Source organism: Heterodontus francisci, unplaced genomic scaffold, assembly GCF_036365525.1.
Source record: "Heterodontus francisci isolate sHetFra1 unplaced genomic scaffold, sHetFra1.hap1 HAP1_SCAFFOLD_890, whole genome shotgun sequence".
NCBI lineage: Eukaryota > Metazoa > Chordata > Chondrichthyes > Heterodontiformes > Heterodontidae > Heterodontus > Heterodontus francisci.
Genome location: NW_027142207.1, coordinates 275301 through 294668, shown reverse-complemented (window position 1 = coordinate 294668; position 19368 = coordinate 275301). Strand labels below are relative to the sequence as shown.

The window sequence follows — 19368 nt, the reverse complement described above, 5'->3', positions numbered from 1 at the left end:
CGCCGGCTCCTCGCGCTCGGACACCCTCCCCGCCGGCTCCTCGCGCTCGGACACCCTCCCCCCCGGCACCCCGCGCTCGGACACCCTCCCCCCCGGCATCCCGCGCTCGGACACCCTCCCCCCCGGCACCCCCGCGCTCGGACACCCTCCCCCCCCGGCACCCCGCGCTCGGACACCCTCCCCGCCGGCACCACCGCGCTCGGACACCCTCCCGCCGGCACCCCCGCGCTCGGACACCCTCCCCCCCCGGCACCCCGCGCTCGGACGCCCTCACCCCCCGGCACCCCGCGCTCGGACGCCCTCCCCCCCGGCACCCCGCGCTCGGACGCCCTCCCCGCCGGCACCCCCGCGCTCAGACACCCTCCCCGCCGGCTCCCCGCGCTCGGACACCCTCCCCGCCGGCACCCCCGCGCTCGGACACCCTCCCCGCCGGCACCCCGCGCTCGGGACACCCTCCCCGCCGGCACCCCGCGCTCGGACACCCTCCCCTGACTTCCTGCGCTCGGACCCCATTTCCACCTCTCTCCCCGCACCCTCGATTTCCCTCCCCCCCCCCCACCCCCCCCCACCCTCCCTCATGCCCCTGCCCCTCACCTCTTGGACATTGGACATGTCCCACACCCGGATGCTCTTGTCTTCGGAGTTACTGAGGATGAGTTCCTGACGCGGGTGGAAGACGGCACAAGAGACGTTATTGTAGTGACCTCGGCACGTGTCCACCTCCCAGGCCTTCGAGTCTGAGACAGAGAGAGAGAGAGAGAGAGAGAGAGAGAGAGAGTGTGAGAGAGAGAGAGAGAGATGGGAGGAGATCAGGCTGGAGGCTGATGTAAACCGTGACAGCGTCTGGACAGCGGGGTGTCTGAAGGGAGAGGAACACACCAGCAACACACTCACCATTCATCCGCCAGATCTTCACCTGCCGGTCGTCTGCTCCTGACACAATCAGTGGCATGCTGGGATGGAAAGCTGCCCAGTTGACGCCTCGGTCGTGGCCCTGTGGGGAGGACGGGGAAAGACACAAGAGGCTCAGCAAATAATCCACGCTGCTGCTGCTGCCCGGGGCAGAGGGGGGTGCGAGGGGCTGAGCGAGGGAGGTGGGACAGAGTGAAGGAGGCCGGGGGGATAAGATGATTCAGAGCTGGAGGAGATGCCCTACCTCCAGGACATGCTTGACGACAGCGTCTGTGGTCCCAAAGAGATCGACTCCTGAAATGCCCCGAACATCATTCTCCACTGCCCCTGGGGACAGGTTCTTCTTCCGGAGACCTGAAGGTGAAATGAAGGGGGTGGCAGTGAAGGGAGGGGGGCAGAAAGACAGATAGGAGAGATGTTACAGCAGTACGAGACAAGGCACTGTCCCAGACCAAACACTATTTCACACCAAGCCCCCGTCTGGAGATGCTGAGGACAGGTGATCAACAGCTCGGTCACATAGGGAGATACCAACGAGCATCTTACCGGGGGGGGGGGGGGGGAGAAACCAGACAGCTGGAGGAGGTTATAGAGATCTGGAGGGTTGTAGGGGTTGGAGGAGGTTACAGAGATCTGGAGGGTTGTAGGGGTTGGAGGAGGTTACAGAGATCGGGAGGGTTGTAGGGGTTGGAGGAGGTTACAGAGATCGGGAGGGTTGTAGGGGTTGGAGGAGGTTACAGATATAGGGAGGGTTGTAGGGACTGGAGGAGGTTACAGAGATAGAGAGGGTTGTAGGGACTGGAGGAGGTTACAGAGATAGAGAGGGTTGTAGGGACTGGAGGAGGTTACAGAGATAGGGAGGGTTGTAAGGGCTGGAGGAGGTTACAGAGATAGGGAGGGTTGTAGGGGCTGGAGGAGGATACAGAGATAGGGAGGGTTGCAGGGGCTGGAGGAGGATACAGAGATAGGGAGGGTTGTAGGGGCTGGAGGAGATTACAGAGATAGGGAGGGTTGTAGGGGCTGGAGGAGTTTACAGAGATAGGGAGGGTTGTAGGGGCTGGAGGAGGATACAGAGATAGGGAGGGTTGTAGGGGCTGGAGGAGTGTACAGAGATAGGGAGGGTTGTAGGGGCTGGAGGAGATTACAGAGATAGGGAGGGTTGTAGGGGCTGGAGGAGATTACAGAGATAGGGAGGGTTGTAGGGTCTGGAGGAGGTTACAGAGATAGGGAGGGTTGTAGGAGGTTACAGAGATAGGGAGGGTTGTCGGGGCTGGAGGAGGTTACAGAGATAGGGAGGGTTGTAGGAGGTTAGAGATAGGGAGTGTTGTAGGGGCTGGAGGAGGTTACAGAGATAGGGAGTGTTGTTGGGGCTGGAGGAGGTTACAGAGATAGGGAGGGTTGTAGGGGTTGGAGGAGGTTACAGAGATAGGGAGGGTTGTAGGAGGTTACAGAGATAGGGAGGGTTGTCGGGGTTGGAGGAGGTTACAGAGATAGGGAGGGTTGTAGGAGGTTAGAGATAGGGAGGGTTGTAGGGACTGGAGGAGGTTACAGAGATAGGGAGGGTTGTAGGGGCTGGAGGAGGTTACACAGATAGGGAGGGTTGTCGGAGGTTACAGAGATAGGGAGGGTTGTAGGGGTTGGAGGAGGTTACAGAGATAGGGAGGGTTGTCGGGGCTGGAGGAGGTTACAGAGATAGGGAGGGTTGTAGGAGGTTAGAGATAGGGAGGGTTGTAGGGGCTGGAGGAGGTTACAGAGATAGGGAGGGTTGTAGGGGTTGGACGAGGTTAGAGATAGGGAGGGTTGTAGGGACTGGAGGAGGTTACAGAAATAGGGAGGGTTGTAGGGACTGGAGGAGGTTACAGAGATAGGGAGGGTTGTAGGGACTGGAGGAGGTTACAGAGATAGGGAGGGTTGTAGGGACTGGAGGAGGTTACAGAGATAGGGAGGGTTGTAGGGACTGGAGGAGGTTACAGAGATAGGGAGGGTTGTAGGGACTGGAGGAGGTTACAGAGATAGGGAGGGTTGTAGGGACTGGAGGAGGTTACAGAGATAGGGAGGGTTGTAGGGACTGGAGGAGGTTACAGAGATAGGGAGGGTTGTAGGGACTGGAGGAGGTTACAGAGATAGGGAGGGTTGTCGGGGCTGGAGGAGGTTACAGAGATAGGGAGGGTTGTAGGAGGTTAGAGATAGGGAGGGTTGTAGGGGCTGGAGGAGGTTACAGAGATAGGGAGGGTTGTAAGGGGTTGGACGAGGTTAGAGATAGGGAGGGTTGTAGGGACTGGAGGAGGTTACAGAAATAGGGAGGGTTGTAGGGACTGGAGGAGGTTACAGAGATAGGGAGGGTTGTAGGGACTGGAGGAGGTTACAGAGATAGGGAGGGTTGTAGGGACTGGAGGAGGTTACAGAGATAGGGAGGGTTGTAGGGACTGGAGGAGGTTACAGAGATAGGGAGGGTTGTAGGGACTGGAGGAGGTTACAGAGATAGGGAGGGTTGTATCAGCTACACCTGCTCCCCACACTAAAGCCCGGCTCCCCCACCCGAACCTGCCTCAACCTGACTATATGCGCAGTTGCCGACTGTTTTGTTTCGTATTGTTTTCGTTCCAATCTATGATCTTTTTCAATTTCAATAATATCTTAATTATATAAATGGTCTCAGTTTGTGATTTCCACCCCTCCCCCACCATTCCGCGGAAAGACAGCTCACCAGAAATATCCCAGACACGAACGGTCTGATCCAAACTCGCTGAGACGACCAGGTCTTCAGACGGGTGGAACTGGCGCACATCACATAATGGTTGTGTCCGGTCAGAACGCTGTCGGGGGGGGGGGGGGGGGGGGAAAGGAAAAAAAAAAGGGGGTCAGGCACATTCGGACATGTCTTGTACTTCTGCTGTACGGAGATGCATTTGTTGAGACCTGCTGCGTTTCTGTTTGGAAGTAAAACGTAACCGGTTGTGTCGCGGACCAGGGTGCGGAGCGCACACGGGTGATGAAGACGTGGAGGTGCAGGACATTGGAAGTGGGGGGGGGAAGAATTCTGCCCAGAGACATCATCGCTGGGGTTCATATTGGACTTTTTAAAAAGAAAAGCCAGTGTAACCGCACTCGGACCCCCACAGACGATTCAGGACGTGCCACTGAGGGGTTAGCCTGGGCTGTTGGAACAGACGTTCTGTCTGCACCCTGAGAGACGAGGGTCTTCTGAAATATGTGCGAATGGTTTTCTTCTTTCCTCATCAAGAAGCAGATCTCACATCCATGGGTGGGTACGCGCCCAAGAACTCCCCCTGCTGAGAGTTGGATATGACCGCATGCAGGTGATCTTGCATAGCCAGGGTGGGATTGATGAGGCACTGAACCCCAATTCGACCTTAGATGTCGAGGGACGCAGAGTCAGGAAGGGGTAGAAAAGGTACAGCTCACAAGGATTATGCTTCTGCGGGGTGGGAGTGGGGAGTGGGACTTGGTCAGTCACTGGAAACTCCAGCGTTGTTTCGAAGGAAACCCATTTCTTTCGCACTCTCTGAAAGGTAAAGCATTTTTTGATGCCTTGTCGACAGACTTTTATGAACCAAGCGTGTTTCGAAGGAAAAACAAATTCCGCGGAAGTGTTTCAGCGGACCTGAGCACACAGGAACGAGCTCCAGTACGCGGGTTTACCTCAGCAATGTGTGTTGTGTGTCTGCGTGGTGAGTTAATAAAGTCTTCCACATGAAGTGGAAACTGCATCCAAAGTCTGATTCATGCAATTGATACACAGTATGGGGTCGTGATCTTAGACGGAAGCAAGACCCCCTTTAAGATTCGTACAAAGCGGCGACACAGGGTGGGGTGGAGGGAGCGAGAGAGAGTGTGCCAGTGTGCACGCAGATGGGACAGGGAGAGACAGAGACAGCGAGCCAGCGTGCACAGGAGCAGAGTGTATGTGGCAGAGCTCACAGGCAGGGAGGGGGAGAGCGCACCGACGAGGGGGGGCAGGGAGGGGGAGAGCGCACCGACGAGAGGGGCAGGGAGGGAGAGAGCGCACCGACGAGAGGGGCAGGGAGGAGAGAGCGCACAGACGAGAGGGGCAGGGAGGGAGAGAGCGCACAGACAAGGGGGACAGGGAGAGAACTAAGCAGCGATCTGGATTATTTTCAACAAGGCACAAGGAGTCATCACCCCTCACCCCCCCTCTCGACACCCCCCTCCAGTCACCCACTCCCCATCCCCTACACCTCACACCCCATCTGGTCACCTCCTCCCCGTCCCCGGCACTTCACACCTCCTCTAGTCACCTCCTCCCCGGCACTTCACACCTCCTCTAGTCACCTCCTCCCCGGCACCTCACACCTCCTCTAGTCACCTCCTCCCCATCCCCCACACCTCCTCTAGTCACCTCCTCCCCATCCCCCACACCTCCTCTAGTCACCTCCTCCCCATCCCCCACACCTCCTCTAGTCACCTCCTCCCCATCCCCTACACCTCCTCTAGTCACCTCCTCCCCATCCCCTACACCTCCTCTAGTCACCTCCTCCCCATCCCCTACACCTCCTCTAGTCACCTCCTCCCCATCCCCTACACCTCCTCTAGTCACCTCCTCCCCATCCCCTACACCTCCTCTAGTCACCTCCTCCCCATCCCCTACACCTCCTCTAGTCACCTCCTCCCCATCCCCTACACCTCCTCTAGTCACCTCCTCCCCATCCCCTACACCTCACACCTCCTCCCCATCCCCTACACCTCACACCTCCTCCCCATCCCCTACACCTCACACCTCCTCCCCATCCCCTACACCTCACACCTCCTCCCCATCCCCTACACCTCACACCTCCTCCCCATCCCCTACACCTCACACCTCCTCCCCATCCCCTACACCTCACACCTCCTCCCCATCCCCTACACCTCACACCTCCTCCCCATCCCCTACACCTCACACCTCCTCCCCATCCCCTACACCTCACACCTCCTCCCCATCCCCTACACCTCACACCTCCTCCCCATCCCCTACACCTCACACCTCCTCCCCATCCCCTACACCTCACACCTCCTCCCCATCCCCTACACCTCACACCTCCTCCCCATCCCCTACACCTCACACCTCCTCCCCATCCCCTACACCTCACACCTCCTCCCCATCCCCTACACCTCACACCTCCTCCCCATCCCCTACACCTCACACCTCCTCTAGTCACCTCCTCCCCACCCCCTACACCTCACACCTCCTCCTCATCCCCTTCACCTCACACCTCCTCTAGTCACCTCCTCCTCATCCCCTACACCTCACACCTCCTCTAGTCACCTCCTCCCCATCCCCTACACCAGGCTCCCGCTCGAGTTCCCCACTCCCCTCCGTACACCCTCCCTCAGCCTTCAGAAACATCAATTAAAAGCAGAAAGTGCTGGAAATACTGTGGTCTGGCAGCCTCTGTGGGGAGAGAAGCAGAATTAACGTTTCAGGTCAGTCACCCTCCTTCACAACTGGATATCCAGCACTTTCTGTTTTGATTCCAGATTTCCAGCGTCCGCAGTATTTAGTTCAGAAACATGACCCTGGTTGGGATCGACACAGGCACATGGTCAAACCCAGCCTGTCCCACCTTCGCTGAGAGAGAGAGAGAGAAAACCCTCAGCCAGTTCGATCCCCTCTTTCATCCGATACAGGGACCACCCCACCACCTACCCCAGGCCCCACAACTTACCAGACGCAAGTCCTCGACTGCCAGTTCCAAATCCGAATGGTTTGGTCATCAGAGGCACTCAGGATCCAGGGATATTCCTATTGGCAAAAGCAAACACAATTTAACCCACCTCCTTTGGAATGGCATTAGACCACACTTGGAGCACTGTGCACAGTTCCAGTCTCCATATCCCTTGTTTAGACCACACTCGGAGCACTGTGCACAGTTCCGGTCTCCATATCCCTTGTTTATACCACACTCGGAGCACTGTGTACAGTTCCGGTCTCCATATCCCTTGTTTATACCACACTCGGAGCACTGTGCACAGTTCCGGTCTCCATATCCCTTGTTTATACCACACTCGGAGCACTGTGTACAGTTCCAGTCTCCATATCCCTTGTTTAGACCACACTCGGAACACTGTGCACAGTTCCGATCTCCATATCCCTTGTTTATACCACACTTGGAGCACTGTGCACAGTTCCAGTCTCCAAATCCCTTGTTTATACCACACTTGGAGCACTGTGCACAGTTCCAGTCTCCATATCCCTTGTTTAGACCACACTCGGAACACTGTGTACAGTTCCAGTCTCCATATCCCTTGTTTAGACCACACTCGGAGCACTGCGCACAATTCCGGTCTCCATGTACCTTGCTTTGACACACCCCACTCTCCCCCACTCTCATTCTCTATCCCTCCCCTCCTCTTCAGTCTCCCTCCCCACACCTGCCACCCCCAGTCTCTGCCCACTCGGTCTCCCCCTCACCCTGTAACTCACGTGATGGAAGAAGGTGGTCCGGATGTAGTCCAGGTGACCAAGCAGTGTAAACAGGCAGCGGCGGAGTTTATAATTCCAGACCTGCACGGGATGGAGATGAAGAAATAACACTCAAGCCAGGTGGATGAAACATCTGTGACGATTAATCGGGTTTAACTCCACTTCCCAACAGCAACTGAGCAACACACAGAATTCAGAGCTACCTTAATCTTGTAATCGTCGCCCCCCGACACAAAGAGAGGTTGCTGCTCGTGGAAATCGATGCCTCGCACAGGGCCTGCAGGTGAAGAGAGACAGAGGGATAAAGGTCAGAGCCACACAACCCAGCAGAAATCTACTCCAGTCCAGCCCGGCCACTGGCAACAGAAGCAGCAGCTGCTGCTCAAGGAGTTGCAGAAACCATCCTCGCCCTGCCTTCCCGAGGCTCGAGCTGTCCGCAGCTAACTCAGCGGCCAGGTCCGGAGCAGCCAGGGATAGCACAGCGATCCCCGGAACGGGAATGCCAACAAAAGCTCACCATCATGTTCATCAAACTTGTCGATCAAAGTGCACATGCGATAATCCCAGAGCTGCACAACGCCATTGTGCAAACTCGCCAGGATCCAGGGCCGCTTCGGGTGGAAACTCAGGCCTAATAACGGAGGGGAACGAGAGGTTAGGCACAGAAAAACCAAACTCCCGGGTATCTGTTATTCTATATAGAAACCACCCTGAACCCCTCGATTAGATTCCAGTCTGTAACTCACTCCTGGGTATCTGTTATTCTATATATAAACCACCCTGAACCCCTCGATTAGATTCCAGTCTGTAACTCACTCCTGGGTATCTGTTATTCTATATATAAACCACCCTGAACCCCTCGATTAGATTCCAGTCTGTAACTCACTCCTGGGTATCTGTTATGCTATATATAAACCACCCTGAACCCCTCGATTAGATTCCAGTCTGTAACTCACTCCCGGGTATGTTATTCTATATAGAAACCACCCAGAACCCCTCGATTAGATTCCAGTCTGTAACTCACTCCCGGGTATCTGTTATTCTATATATAAACCACCCTGAACCCCTCGATTAGATTCCAGTCTGTAACTCACTCCCGGGTATTTGTTATTCTATATATAAACCACACTGAAACCCTCGATTAGATTCCAGTCTGTAACTCACTCCTGGGTATCTGTTATTCTTTATATAAACCACCCTGAACCCCTCGATTAGATTCCAGTCTGTAACTCACTCCCGGGTATCTGTTATTCTTTATATAAACCACCCTGAAACCCTCGATTAGATTCCAGACTGTAACTCACTCCCGGGTATCTGATATTCTATCTATAAACCACCCTGAACCCCTGGATTAGATTCCAGTCTGTAACCCACTCCTGGGTATCTGTTATTCTATATATAAACCACCCCGAACCCCTCGATTCGATTCCAGTCTGTAACTCACTCCCGAGTATCTGTTATTCTATATATAAACCACCCCGAACCCCTCGATTCGATTCCAGTCTGTAACTCACTCCCGGGTATCTGTTATTCTATATATAAACCACCCCGAACCCCTCGATTAGATTCCAGTCTGTAACTCGCTCCCGGGTATCTGTTATTCTATATATAAACCACCCCGAACCCCTCGATTCGATTCCAGTCTGTAACTCACTCCCGAGTATCTGTTATTCTATATATAAACCACCCCGAACCCCTCGATTCGATTCCAGTCTGTAACTCACTCCCGGGTATCTGTTATTCTATATATAAACCACCCCGAACCCCTCGATTAGATTCCAGTCTGTAACTCGCTCCCGAGTATCTGTTATTCTATATATAAACCACCCCGAACCCCTCGATTCGATTCCAGTCTGTAACTCTAAACTGATCGTGTCTCTTTCTCTCACCTTTGACCCGAGCAGATTTCGTCTCGAACTTGGTCAACATGTCCTGGTGAGCTGGTTGAAAACTCAGTACTGTGGGGATAGAGACAGCAGAGACTGAGCATAATAACGAAAGCAATATAGTGTAGATGCTGGAAATCTGAAGTAACAAGAAATGCTGGAAATACTCAGCAGGTCTGGCAGCATCTGTGGAAAGAGAAGCAGATTTAACATTTCAGGTCAGTGACCCTTCTTCAGACTGACCTGAAAGGTTAACATTGCATCTCTCTCCAAGAGACTGAGTGTGTTGGCCTGTCTCAGTGAACAACTACAGAACCCCAAACTCCTGTCAGAAACAGTAAAACCCGTCTGCATTAACACTGCAGTAATCTGTAAGCAGCTACAAACCCACCCCATCCCCCACAGAATACTGACCCTCCACCCCAAACTGAATTCCCTTCAACCTCTACTCCAACCCTGCATACTCTCAACCCCTTCTCCACCTCCAATCTGCGACCTCCCTCCAGCCCCCCCGACCTCCCGCCATCCCCCCTCAAAACCCCTCTGACCTCCCTCCAGCCCCCCTCAAAACCCTTCTGACCTCCCTCCACCCCCCCTCAAAACCCCTCTGACCTCCCTCCATCCCCCCTCAAAACCCCTCTGACCTCCCCTCAAAACCCCTCTGACCTCCCTCCATCCCCCCTCAAAACCCCTCTGACCTCCCTCCATCCCCCCTCAAAACCCCTCTGACCTCCCTCCAACCCCCCTCAAAACCCCTCTGACCTCCCTCCAGCCCCCCTCAAAACCCCTCTGACCTCCCTCCAGCCCCCCTCAAAACCCCTCTGACCTTCCTCCATCCCCCCTCAAAACCCCTCTGACCTCCCTCCATCCCCCCTCAAAACCCCTCTGACCTCCCCTCAAAACCCCTCTGACCTCCCTCCATCCCCTCAAAACCCTTCTGACCTCCCTCCATCCCCCCTCAAAACCCCTCTGACCTCCCTCCATCCCCCCTCAAAACCCCTCTGACCTCCCTCCATCCCCCCTCAAAACCCCTCTGACCTCCCCTCAAAACCCCTCTGACCTCCCCTCAAAAACCCCTCTGACCTCCCCTCAAAACCCCTCTGACCTCCCCTCAAAACCCCTCTGACCTCCCTCCATCCCCCCTCAAAACCCCTCTGACCTCCCCTCAAAACCCCTCTGACCTCCCTCCATCCCCCCTCAAAACCCTTCTGACCTCCCCTCAAAACCCCTCTGACCTCCCTCCATCCCCCCTCAAAACCCTTCTGACCTCCCTCCATCCCCTCAAAACCCTTCTGACCTCCCTCCATCCCCCCTCAAAACCCTTCTGACCTCCCCTCAAAACCCCTCTGACCTCCCTCCATCCCCCCTCAAAACCCTTCTGACCTCCCTCCATCCCCTCAAAACCCCTCTGACCTCCCTCCATCCCCCCTCAAAACCCCTCTGACCTCCCTCCATCCCCCCTCAAAACCCTTCTGACCTCCCTCCATCCCCTCAAAACCCTTCTGACCTCCCTCCATCCCCCCTCAAAACCCCTCTGACCTCCCTCCATCCCCCCTCAAAACCCCTCTGACCTCCCTCCATCCCCCCTCAAAACCCCTCTGACCTCCCTCCATCCCCCCTCAAAACCCCTCTGACCTCCCTCCATCCCCCCTCTGACCTCCCTCCATCCCCCCCATATCCCTCAATAACCCCATTCCCAATCCCATTCCCAATCCTTTTCCTCCTCTCACCCACTTTCAGCTGCTCTGGAGCTGGGACACGTCAAACCGGAAGCTCCTGCCTCTCACGCCGGAAGTGCCCATTCGTGACGACGTCACGCCAACGTAGCCCCGCCCCCTCATTAGCATATTGATATACGTCACTTGGACAGCCAAACGACGTCACTTGGACAGCCAAACGGCGTCACTTGGACAGCCAAACGGCGTCACTTGGACAGCCAAACGGCGTCACTTGGACAGCCAAACGGCGCCCCCTTCCCCTCCCACCCGCCGGTGTTTGTGTAATTCTTGCCTGTACTTTTCCCACCGCCTCGCCGTCCTCTTTCCCCTTCCCCTTTTGTCTGTAGTTGTTATCTACTTGTTGCCTCGCGGAGCCCAAAGACGCCACTTCCGGTCTCCCGGCAGCCTGGTTCAGTGACGTCAACGCCCTGCGCCGGCAGGACGTCACATCCTGCCCTGCCCTGCCCCGCCCCGTTCCTGGCAGCTGAAGCCGCTTTTCTCCGGCTTCTGCCAGGATCGTTGTCCTCACTTCCGGAGCTCTGAGTCATGCGCAATAGGATGCTCCCGTGCACGTCATCAAACGGCGGTCAGCTGACCTCCGGGCAAAGTTCATTCAGGGAACCCGGAAGTCGCAGGAGGGATTGAGACAAAGGAGACAACTGCAGTCGGATGGAGGCTTGGATCCTGCTGGTGGCTTCACTATGGGGTAAATGTGGTTCAAATACAACAACATGGTCAATTATAGTTTGCAATGTATCATAAACAATGCATAGATAGTTTATAATCTGCATGTGTAACCAACAAATTCCCCTTTCATCCTGAATTCCCACTGACACCCTCAATCCTGAATTCCCACTGACACCTTGTATCCTGAATTCCCACTGACACCTTGTATCCTGAATTCCCACTGACACCCTCAATCCTGAATTCCCACTGACACCTTGTATCCTGAATTCCCACTGACACCTTGTATCCTGAATTCCCACTGACACCCTCAATCCTGAATTCCCACTGACACCTTGTATCCTGAATTCCCACTGACACCCTCAATCCTGAATTCCCACTGACACCTTGTATCCTGAATTCCCACTGACACCCTCAATCCTGAATTCCCACTGACACCTTGTATCCTGAATTCCCACTGACACCCTCAATCCTGAATTCCCACTGACACCTTGTATCCTGAATTCCCACTGACACCCTCAATCCTGAATTCCCACTGACACCCTCAATCCTGAATTCCCACTGACACCTTGTATCCTGAATTCCCACTGACACCCTCAATCCTGAATTCCCACTGACACCCTCAATCCTGAATTCCCACTGACACCCTCAATCCTGAATTCCCACTGACACCTTGTATCCTGAATTCCCACTGACACCCTCAATCCTGAATTCCCACTGACACCTTGTATCCTGAATTCCCACTGACACCCTCAATCCTGAATTCCCACTGACACCTTGTATCCTGAATTCCCACTGACACCCTCAATCCTGAATTCCCACTGACACCCTCAATCCTGAATTCCCACTGACACCTTGTATCCTGAATTCCCACTGACACCTTGTATCCTGAATTCCCACTGACACCCTCAATCCTGAATTCCCACTGACACCTTGTATCCTGAATTCCCACTGACACCTTGTATCCTGAATTCCCACTGACACCCTCAATCCTGAATTCCCACTGACACCTTGTATCCTGAATTCCCACTGACACCCTCAATCCTGAATTCCCACTGACACCTTGTATCCTGAATTCCCACTGACACCCTCAATCCTGAATTCCCACTGACACCTTGTATCCTGAATTCCCACTGACACCCTCAATCCTGAATTCCCACTGACACCTTGTATCCTGAATTCCCACTGACACCCTCAATCCTGAATTCCCACTGACACCCTCAATCCTGAATTCCCACTGACACCTTGTATCCTGAATTCCCACTGACACCCTCAATCCTGAATTCCCACTGACACCCTCAATCCTGAATTCCCACTGACACCCTCAATCCTGAATTCCCACTGACACCTTGTATCCTGAATTCCCACTGACACCCTCAATCCTGAATTCCCACTGACACCTTGTATCCTGAATTCCCACTGACACCCTCAATCCTGAATTCCCACTGACACCTTGTATCCTGAATTCCCACTGACACCCTCAATCCTGAATTCCCACTGACACCCTCAATCCTGAATTCCCACTGACACCTTGTATCCTGAATTCCCACTGACACCTTGTATCCTGAATTCCCACTGACACCCTCAATCCTGAATTCCCACTGACACCCTCAATCCTGAATTCCCACTGACACCCTCAATCCTGAATTCCCACTGACACCTTGTATCCTGAATTCCCACTGACACCCTCAATCCTGAATTCCCACTGACACCTTGTATCCTGAATTCCCACTGACACCCTCAATCCTGAATTCCCACTGACACCCTCAATCCTGAATTCCCACTGACACCTTGTATCCTGAATTCCCACTGACACCCTCAATCCTGAATTCCCACTGACACCCTCAATCCTGAATTCCCACTGACACCTTGTATCCTGAATTCCCACTGACACCCTCAATCCTGAATTCCCACTGACACCTTGTATCCTGAATTCCCACTGACACCTTGTATCCTGAATTCCCACTGACACCTTGTATCCTGAATTCCCACTGACACCCTCAATCCTGAATTCCCACTGACACCCTCAATCCTGAATTCCCACTGACACCCTCAATCCTGAATTCCCACTGACACCCTCAATCCTGAATTCCCACTGACACCTTATATCCTGAATTCCCACTGACACCTTGTATCCTGAATTCCCACTGACACCTTGTATCCTGAATTCCCACTGACACCTTGTATCCTGAATTCCCACTGACACCTTGTATCCTGAATTCCCACTGACACCCTCAATCCTGAATTCCCACTGACACCCTCAATCCTGAATTCCCACTGACACCCTCAATCCTGAATTCCCACTGACACCTTGTATCCTGAATTCCCACTGACACCCTCAATCCTGAATTCCCACTGACACCCTCAATCCTGAATTCCCACTGACACCTTGTATCCTGAATTCCCACTGACACCCTCAATCCTGAATTCCCACTGACACCTTGTATCCTGAATTCCCACTGACACCCTCAATCCTGAATTCCCACTGACACCTTGTATCCTGAATTCCCACTGACACCCTCAATCCTGAATTCCCACTGACACCTTGTATCCTGAATTCCCACTGACACCTTGTATCCTGAATTCCCACTGACACCCTCAATCCTGAATTCCCACTGACACCCTCAATCCTGAATTCCCACTGACACCCTCAATCCTGAATTCCCACTGACACCCTCAATCCTGAATTCCCACTGACACCTTGTATCCTGAATTCCCACTGACACCCTCAATCCTGAATTCCCACTGACACCTTGTATCCTGAATTCCCACTGACACCCTCAATCCTGAATTCCCACTGACACCCTCAATCCTGAATTCCCACTGACACCTTGTATCCTGAATTCCCACTGACACCCTCAATCCTGAATTCCCACTGACACCCTCAATCCTGAATTCCCACTGACACCCTCAATCCTGAATTCCCACTGACACCTTGTATCCTAAATTCCCACTGACACCTTGTATCCTGAATTCCCACTGACACCTTGTATCCTGAATTCCCACTGACACCTTGTATCCTGAATTCCCACTGACACCTTGTATCCTGAATTCCCACTGACACCCTCAATCCTGAATTCCCACTGACACCCTCAATCCTGAATTCCCACTGACACCCTCAATCCTGAATTCCCACTGACACCTTGTATCCTGAATTCCCACTGACACCTTGTATCCTGAATTCCCACTGACACCTTGTATCCTGAATTCCCACTGACACCCTCAATCCTGAATTTCCACTGACACCTTGTATCCTGAATTCCCACTGACACCCTCAATCCTGAATTCCCACTGACACCTTGTATCCTAAATTCCCACTGACACCTTGTATCCTGAATTCCCACTGACACCTTGTATCCTGAATTCCCACTGACACCTTGTATCCTGAATTCCCACTGACACCCTCAATCCTGAATTCCCACTGACACCTTGTATCCTGAATTCCCACTGACACCCTCAATCCTGAATTCCCACTGACACCCTCAATCCTGAATTCCCACTGACACCTTGTATCCTGAATTCCCACTGACACCCTCAATCCTGAATTCCCACTGACACCTTGTATCCTAAATTCCCACTGACACCTTGTATCCTAAATTCCCACTGACACCTTGTATCCTGAATTCCCACTGACACCCTCAATCCTGAATTCCCACTGACACCCTCAATCCTGAATTCCCACTGACACCTTGTATCCTGAATTCCCACTGACACCTTGTATCCTGAATTCCCACTGACACCCTCAATCCTGAATTCCCACTGACACCTTGTATCCTGAATTCCCACTGACACCCTCAATCCTGAATTCCCACTGACACCTTGTATCCTGAATTCCCACTGACACCTTGTATCCTGAATTCCCACTGACACCTTGTACCCTGAATTCCCACTGACACCCTCAATCCTGAATTCCCACTGACACCTTGTATCCTGAATTCCCACTGACACCCTCAATCCTGAATTCCCACTGACACCTTGTATCCTGAATTCCCACTGACACCCTCAATCCTGAATTCCCACTGACACCCTCAATCCTGAATTCCCACCGACACCTTGTATCCTGAATTCCACTGACACCCTCAATCCTGAATTCCCACTGACACCCTCAATCCTGAATTCCACTGACACCTTGTATCCTGAATTCCCACTGACACCTTGTATCCTGAATTCCCACTGACACCCTCAATCCTGAATTCCCACTGACACCTTGTATCCTGAATTCCCACTGACACCCTCAATCCTGAATTCCCACTGACACCTTGTATCCTAAATTCCCACTGACACCTTGTATCCTGAATTCCCACTGACACCCTCAATCCTGAATTCCCACTGACACCTTGTATCCTGAATTCCCACTGACACCCTCAATCCTGAATTCCCACTGACACCTTGTATCCTGAATTCCCACTGACACCTTGTATCCTGAATTCCCACTGACACCCTCAATCCTGAATTCCCACTGACACCTTGTATCCTAAATTCCCACTGACACCTTGTATCCTGAATTCCCACTGACACCTTGTATCCTGAATTCCCACTGACACCCTCAATCCTGAATTCCCACTGACACCCTCAATCCTGATTCCCACTGACACCTTGTATCCTGAATTCCCACTGACACCTTGTATCCTGAATTCCCACTGACACCCTCAATCCTGAATTCCCACTGACACCTTATATCCTGAATTCCCACTGACACCCTCAATCCTAAATTCCCACTGACACCTTGTATCCTAAATTCCCACTGACACCTTGTATCCTGAATTCCCACTGACACCCTCAATCCTGAATTCCCACTGACACCCTCAATCCTGAATTCCCACTGACACCTTGTATCCTGAATTCCACTGACACCTTGTATCCTGAATTCCCACTGACACCTTGTATCCTGAATTCCCACTGACACCCTCAATCCTGAATTCCCACTGACACCCTCAATCCTGAATTCCCACTGACACCCTCAATCCTGAATTCCCACTGACACCCTCAATCCTGAATTCCCACTGACACCTTGTATCCTAAATTCCCACTGACACCTTGTATCCTGAATTCCCACTGACACCTTGTATCCTGAATTCCCACTGACACCCTCAATCCTGAATTCCCACTGACACCCTCAATCCTGAATTCCCACTGACACCCTCAATCCTGAATTCCCACTGACACCTTGTATCCTGAATTCCCACTGACACCCTCAATCCTGAATTCCCACTGACACCTTGTATCCTGAATTCCCACTGACACCCTCAATCCTGAATTCCCACTGACACCTTGTATCCTAAATTCCCACTGACACCTTGTATCCTGAATTCCCACTGACACCTTGTATCCTGAATTCCCACTGACACCCTCAATCCTGAATTCCCACTGACACCCTCAATCCTGAATTCCCACTGACACCTTGTATCCTGAATTCCCACTGACACCCTCAATCCTGAATTCCCACTGACACCTTGTATCCTGAATTCCCACTGACACCCTCAATCCTGAATTCCCACTGACACCCTCAATCCTGAATTCCCACCGACACCTTGTATCCTGAATTCCCACTGACACCCTCAATCCTGAATTCCCACTGACACCCTCAATCCTGAATTCCCACTGACACCTTGTATCCTGAATTCCCACTGACACCCTCAATCCTGAATTTCCACTGACACCTTGTATCCTGAATTCCCATTGACACCTTGTATCCTGAATTCCCATTGACACCTTGTATCCTGAATTCCACTGACACCTTGTATCCTGAATTCCCACTGACACCCTCAATCCTGAATTCCCACTGACACCCTCAATCCTGAATTCCCACTGACACCCTCAATCCTGAATTCCCACTGACACCCTCAATCCTGAATTCCCACTGACACCCTCAATCCTGAATTCCCACTGACACCTTGTATCCTGAATTCCCACTGACACCTTGTATCCTGAATTCCCACTGACACCTTGTATCCTGAATTCCCACTGTCAGCCTCAATCCTGAATTCACACTGTCACCATGTATCCTGAGTTCCCACTGACACCCTCAATCCTGAATTCCCACTGACACCCTCAATCCTGAATTCCCACTGACACCCTCAATCCTGAATTCCCACTGACACCCTCAATCCTGAATTCCCACTGACACCCTCAATCCTGAATTCCCACTGACACCGTCAATCCTGAATTCCCACTGACAGCCTCAATCCTGAATTCCCTCTGTCACCCTGAATTCCACTGTCAGCCTCAATCCTGAATTCCCACTGACACCTTGTATCCTGAATTCCCACTGTCACCTTGTATCCTGAATTCCCACTGTCAGCCTCAATCCTGAATTCACACTGTCACCCTGAACCCTGAATTCCCACTGTCACCCTCAATCCTGGATTCCCTCTGTCGCCTTGTATCCTGAATTCCCACTGACACCCTCAATCCTGAATTCCCTCTGTCACCTTGTATCCTGAATTCCCACTGACACCTTGTATCCTGAATTCCCACTGACACCTTGTATCCTGAATTCCCACTGACACCCTCAATCCTGAATTCACACTGTCACCTTGTTTCCTGAATTCCCACTGTCAGCCTCAGTCCTGAATTCACACTGTCACCCTGAACCCTGAATTCCCACTGTCACTCTCAATCCTGGATTCCCTCTGTCGCCTTGTATCCTGAATTCCCACTGACACCCTCAATCCTGAATTCCCTCTGTCACCTTGTATCCTGAATTCCCACTGACACCCTGAATTCCCACTGTCACCCTGAATCCTGAATTCATGCTGACACCCTGAATTCCACTGTCATCCTGAATTCATGCTGACACCCTGAACTCTGAATTCCCACTGTCATCCAGAATTCCCACTGTCACCTTGAACCCTTAATTCCCACTGACACCTTGTATCCTGAACCCCCACTGTCACCCTGAACCCCCACTGTCACCCTGAACCCCCACTGTCACCCTGAACCCCCACTGTCACCCTGAACCCCCACTGTCACCCTGAACCCCCACTGTCACCCTGAACCCCCACTGTCACCCTGAACCCCCACTGTCACCCTGAACCCTGAATTCCCACATGTCATCCTGAATTCCCACATGTCACCCTGAACCCTGAATTCCCACTGTCACCCTGAACCCTGAATTCCCACTGTCACCCTGAACCCTGAATTCCCACTGTCACCCTGAACCCTGAATTCCCACTGTCACCCTGAACCCTGAATTCCCACTGTCACCCTGAACCCTGAATTCCCACTGTCACCCTGAACCCTGAATTCCCACTGTCACCCTGAACCCTGAATTCCCACTGTCACCCTGAACCCTGAATTCCCACTGTCACCCTGAACCCTGAATTCCCACTGTCACCCTGAACCCTTAATTCCCACTGACACCTTGTATCCTGAATTCCCACTGACACCTTGTATCCTGAATTCCCACTGTCACCCTGAACCCTGAATTCCCACTGTCACCCTGAATTCCCACTGTCACCCTGAATTCCCACTGTCACCCTGAATTCCCACTGTCACCCTGAATTCCACTGTCACCCTGAATTCCCACTGTCACCCTGAATTCCCACTGTCACCCTGAATTCCCACTGTCACCCTGAATTCCCACTGTCACCCTGAATTCCCGCTGTCACCCTGAATTCCCGCTGTCACCCTGAATTCCCGCTGTCACCCTGAATTCCCGCTGTCACCCTGAATTCCCGCTGTCACCCTGAATTCCCGCTGTCACCCTGAATTCCCGCTGTCACCA

At 52.9% G+C, this 19368-nt stretch overlaps 2 protein-coding genes across 4 annotated transcripts in view; both read right to left on the bottom strand.

Moving 5' to 3' along the window:
- Positions 1–610: 610 nt before the first annotated feature.
- Positions 611–11468, bottom strand: copa (COPI coat complex subunit alpha). Of its 3 annotated transcripts, none has more exons than XM_068028401.1 (10): positions 11251–11468; positions 9244–9312; positions 7872–7985; positions 7558–7631; positions 7355–7435; positions 6597–6673; positions 3620–3728; positions 1157–1266; positions 895–994; positions 611–737 (listed from the first exon to the last, which is right to left on the bottom strand). In XM_068028401.1, the coding sequence occupies exons 2-9, from the start codon at positions 9281–9283 to the stop codon at positions 943–945; spliced, it is 657 nt and encodes a 218-aa protein (XP_067884502.1). In that variant the 5' UTR covers positions 9284–9312; positions 11251–11468; the 3' UTR covers positions 611–737; positions 895–942. The 3 variants fall into 3 exon arrangements, with proteins under 3 accessions (XP_067884502.1, XP_067884501.1, XP_067884503.1); XM_068028400.1 differs by lacking the exon at positions 11251–11468 and adding an exon at positions 10975–11062; XM_068028402.1 differs by lacking the exon at positions 11251–11468 and adding an exon at positions 10971–11056.
- A 77-nt stretch (positions 11469–11545) lies between these two features.
- The window catches only part of dcaf8 (DDB1 and CUL4 associated factor 8), a 22371-nt gene continuing 14548 nt past the window's right edge, over positions 11546–19368 (bottom strand). Inside the window, 1 exon segment of the mRNA XM_068028397.1 lies at positions 11546–11657. Within this exon segment, the coding sequence (XP_067884498.1) occupies positions 11546–11657 (112 nt within the window).